At 38.5% G+C, this 4,286-nt stretch overlaps 1 protein-coding gene across 1 annotated transcript; it reads right to left on the reverse strand.

Moving 5' to 3' along the window:
• Positions 1-316: 316 nt before the first annotated feature.
• LOC114710260 (olfactory receptor 2AG1-like) lies at positions 317-1,264 on the reverse strand. Its single transcript, XM_028894364.1, has one exon. It carries the CDS (start codon positions 1,262-1,264, stop codon positions 317-319), a length of 948 nt encoding a protein of 315 aa, XP_028750197.1.
• Positions 1,265-4,286: the final 3,022 nt, after the last annotated feature.

Below are 4,286 nucleotides of genomic sequence, written 5' to 3' on the forward strand. Positions count from 1 at the left end.
TTATTATAATTGTTATTCAGTGTCTTCAAAAGTCAATTCCAATTTTTTAATGTAAAATTAGTTTATAGCATCTAAATGGCCCACCTTGACAAAAACCTTATCTTTGTGTCCATATTTGACAAAGCACCAGGTTCTCTAATATCTCCTGAAAAGAAGATCCACAGAGCATTTCCAAAGGATTTCATACTTTCTTCCCCTCCCATACTTCTCTATCAAGAGACACACGTTTACTCTAGGATTTACCGTGGATATTTAATTCACACCAGAATTCTGACTTTGTGGAAAAATTGTTTAGAAGGTTAGTATTTAGAACTACCTAGAGGTTGGCTTGTGTTGACAGTCGTTTTCCCAGGACTCTCTTCAAAGCCCCAGTGACCTCCTTATTCCTCAGACTGTAGATGAGGGGATTCAGAGCTGGAGTGACAATTGTGTAGAAAACTGAGCTGATATTGTCTTGTTTGGGGCTGTGGAATTGACTGGGCAGGACATACATGAAGGAAGCACCCCCATACCACATCCCAACCACAGTCAAGTGGGAAGAGCAGGTGACAAGGGCTTTTTTCCTGCCCTCATTTGAGGGCATATTGAGCACAGTGAACAGAATTAGTGAGTAGGAGGCCAGGATGGCAGCAAGAGGAAGAATTAGCACTGCCACACCCATCACATAAACCATGAGTTCATATCTGGAGGTGTCTGCACAGGTCAGCTTTAGCAGGGGAGGGATCTCACAGAACAGGTGGTTGATCTGCCGAGATTTGCAAAAGGAATACTGCATGGTGTAGGTGCTATATCCTAGTGCACTGAGGGATGCCAGGATCCATGATGTGGCTATCATGAGCCAGCAGACTTTGTGACTCATTAAGATTGTGTAGTTCAGAGGTTGACAAATGGCCACATACCTGTCATAGGCCATGAAGGCCAGAAGGAGGTCCTCTGCACTGCCCAGTACCAGTTCTAGGAACATCTGAAGGGCACAGCCCCCAAATGAGATGGTATTATCTTTGAGTAGAAAATCAACAACAGCCTTGGGAGTGATAACTGAGGTGAGGAGAAGGTCCATGAGAGACAGTTGTCCAAGTAGGAGATACATGGGCACATGAAGACGGACATCCATTGTGATGACTAGGAGCAGCAGTCCATTGCTGATCAGGGCCAAAATGTACAAGACTGTGATTGCAGCACAGAGAAGTTCAGGAAAGCTACTACCATCCAGAATACCCACCAAGATGAAGCCACTTCCCAATGTGGAATTCCAGACTTCCATTTTGTGTGGTTTCCTTAGCTGCTTAGAAACAGATGGCTCAGTGAACTTTTGCTAATATAAGCCCTAATTTTGTCACATAAGGATGCCAAACATGATTTCATAATATAATATCTTTTATACTAGTGAACAGCTTTGTTTCTTGATTTTCAAATTTCTTATTTTATTTTAATTTATATTTTTGATAATTCCATATATGAGTCTTGTATTTACTTCTACTACATCTCCCCTTCAAACTCCTTCCATGCCCCCAATTCCCTCTCAAACTCATGTCCTCTTATTCTTTAACTTGTTACATAGGTATTGGTGTGTATGTATGCATGTCCATGTTAGAGCATGATATATACTCAGTCTATTTAGTGTTGCTCATATATACACATTTTTAAAGCTCAGTTTCTACATTTCCTTAGTCCATATTGTTTGTGGGTAATGACATTGGAAATTACATTTTTTCCCATATTAGTTATCTCTCTTGCTCATTCCCCACATTCCCCATGATTCTTGGAAATGAGCGCCAACTTTCTAAAATAATGCAGTATTGTGTTTAAGAACATGTTTCTATTAGAGTTAAAACTTTGGAAATTACTTGAACATCTTTTTAATCAAATTATTGTGTAGCTATAAAGACACAAAAATATAACATATAAGATCGTAAAACAGAAAACTTACTTTTTTTTCTTGTAAGAAATTACTAAAAGCAACTAAAGAATACTATTTTATATTGTGCTCTAATTCAATAATCCTATACCAATACAGCCTCTGACCATGATGTTCCAATTTCTCTCCTGGAATTCCATAGTAATTTTACCAGGTAGAGACAGAGATGAAGAGGGCTCTATCTTTGTTTGGAAAAATCCTAGTAGTGCATGGTACCCAGTATTACAGTGAAGCCAACAGAGTCAGTTTTCTAAATCAACAGGAGCCTGTGATCTGCATGGAACAGCACTAATAAAGCCAACTCAGAGCATGAAGTTAAAGACACGAAAGTGAAGCATCCTTCACAGATCATTCAGCCATGTCTCGGCATACATACATTTGTATTTCATTAGTCTCCATTGGTTTCTTAGGGCAATTAGTACCTTAACACTTTAAAAGGCATGGAAGAGCAATAGAGCTCAAAGATATAGGGAATCTGACAAACTAGCTCAGGTTCTTTGATTCTGTTTTTTGATTAGCCTTGCCTAAAGGCTACACATTTCAATAAAAGAGAAAAAAATCTTTACCTCAGCTGGTGAGAAGCCCTGCTGCTTGACAACCCCAGCTACACTTGGATGCAGCTTGAAGAGACAGGATGCACTTTTCTTCAGCAGTACCTAATTCATTTGTGTTGCTGTTAGTAAAGTAGTAAAGTATGTCCAAGTCCATCCAATATTGGGTGACAGGGATGTTACAGTTTTTCATCTCATCTACACATATGCTCTAGATGTGGCCGTAGGTACAACCAGGTAGCTTTGTATGACATCATAAGCAGCAAGAAGATTTTTTTCCCTTAGAATTTAAAGAAATCACTTCCTCATAACAGGTTGATTTTATGGTTGTCTCTAAATTCCTGTGAAGTTTTAGGCTGTCTGGGTTCAGAAGCTCAGGCTTCTTTATTCATGATGCTGTCTGGGAACACAGATCCAAGCTGCACAAAGAAAGTAGAAATCTGAAGAGATGTCCAAAAGATTCAATTGAGGCTCACCTAAATGCACCTGGGGCCAGAGTAAAGCTAGTGGCTTGTCAGGAAGACGCTGCTTTGTCTTTTGAGCCCATGACCTTTTCTTTTCTTTCTTCTGTGAATATTCTCAGAGGGGCTCATCTCCCAGAAGAAATGCTCTCTCCTTGAAATCATGGTCTAGTGAAAGAGAAGTTAATGAATTCTCTTGAGGGCGCTCCTTGCCTTTTCTTTCAGAAGTTCTTCTGTCACAAAATTAGCTCTGAGGCCCTTCTCTCTCCTTCAATACAGGATTTAACTTTCTTAACCTTCCAAGTGCTGAAATTAAAGAAACATAATAACTATCCTTTTAAGGTTTATTTCTAACCCTAAAGGAAATACTGACAATCAAAATTTCTATTTCTAATTCAATAGATCTGTATGGATTCCCTTGTGGCCAGCTGTCCTGCTGAAAGAGTAGGCAAGTTTCTCAGCTTTTGTGGAATGCCACTTCCCTTATTATGGTCTTCTTTGGATAGTTTATAACTCCCTATGGTTATTCCTAGGGCATCTGTAGAAGTAAGAGTCTTCATTGGCATCTGGCAACTTAGGACAGCTTCTATGTTATGTCTTGCTGTCATGGGTGGTGGTTAAAAAAAGAGAGCTTGATTCTCCAGGTATTAGTTGGGAAAATAAACAGTAATCTATATAATACTAGAGTTGTAAAGGATCAATATTAATTAAAACCATTCAAATATTCCCAGAGATTAAAACTAGGTTGTTTATTATGTAAATATACTTAGAGGACAATGGTCTATCAATGCAAGAAATAGATGAGGAAGAGATGTGGTTTAAAATAAATCCTGAGGAAATTAAACTGCACACCTAGTCTCTCTGGGGACTGCTGAATGAATCAGTGAATGAAAAGGAAATAAAATTCCTTCCAAATTCTTCCAATGAAATAATTTTAGTTAGAAGAAAATTGATGCCTAAAAAATATATAATATGCAAGGAACTTTGCTGAGCTCAAAAACAGATTTTAAAAATCAGATTTAAAAAATTTTTAAAAATTGTCAAGTTTAACTCCTGAAATCCAAAAATATTTGTTTTTAATTTAATTTTTTATTTTATTTAAATAACTTTTTTCCATTTATTTTACATACTGACCACAGTTTCCCATCACTCCTCTCCTCCCTGCCCCCTCATGCTTCCCATTTCCCCACCTCCCCTTTCACTTCTCCACTGTTTGTCTCCCTTCAGAAAGGAGCAGGCTGCCCATAGGCTTGAACAAAGCATGACACATTAAGTGGAGGCAGGACCAAGCTCCTCCCCTTATGTGAAGGCTGGACAAAGTAATTCAGAATGAGGAACAGGTTACCAAAAGCTAGC

Source organism: Peromyscus leucopus, chromosome 1 (assembly GCF_004664715.2).
Source record: "Peromyscus leucopus breed LL Stock chromosome 1, UCI_PerLeu_2.1, whole genome shotgun sequence".
Classification (NCBI taxonomy): domain Eukaryota; kingdom Metazoa; phylum Chordata; class Mammalia; order Rodentia; family Cricetidae; genus Peromyscus; species Peromyscus leucopus.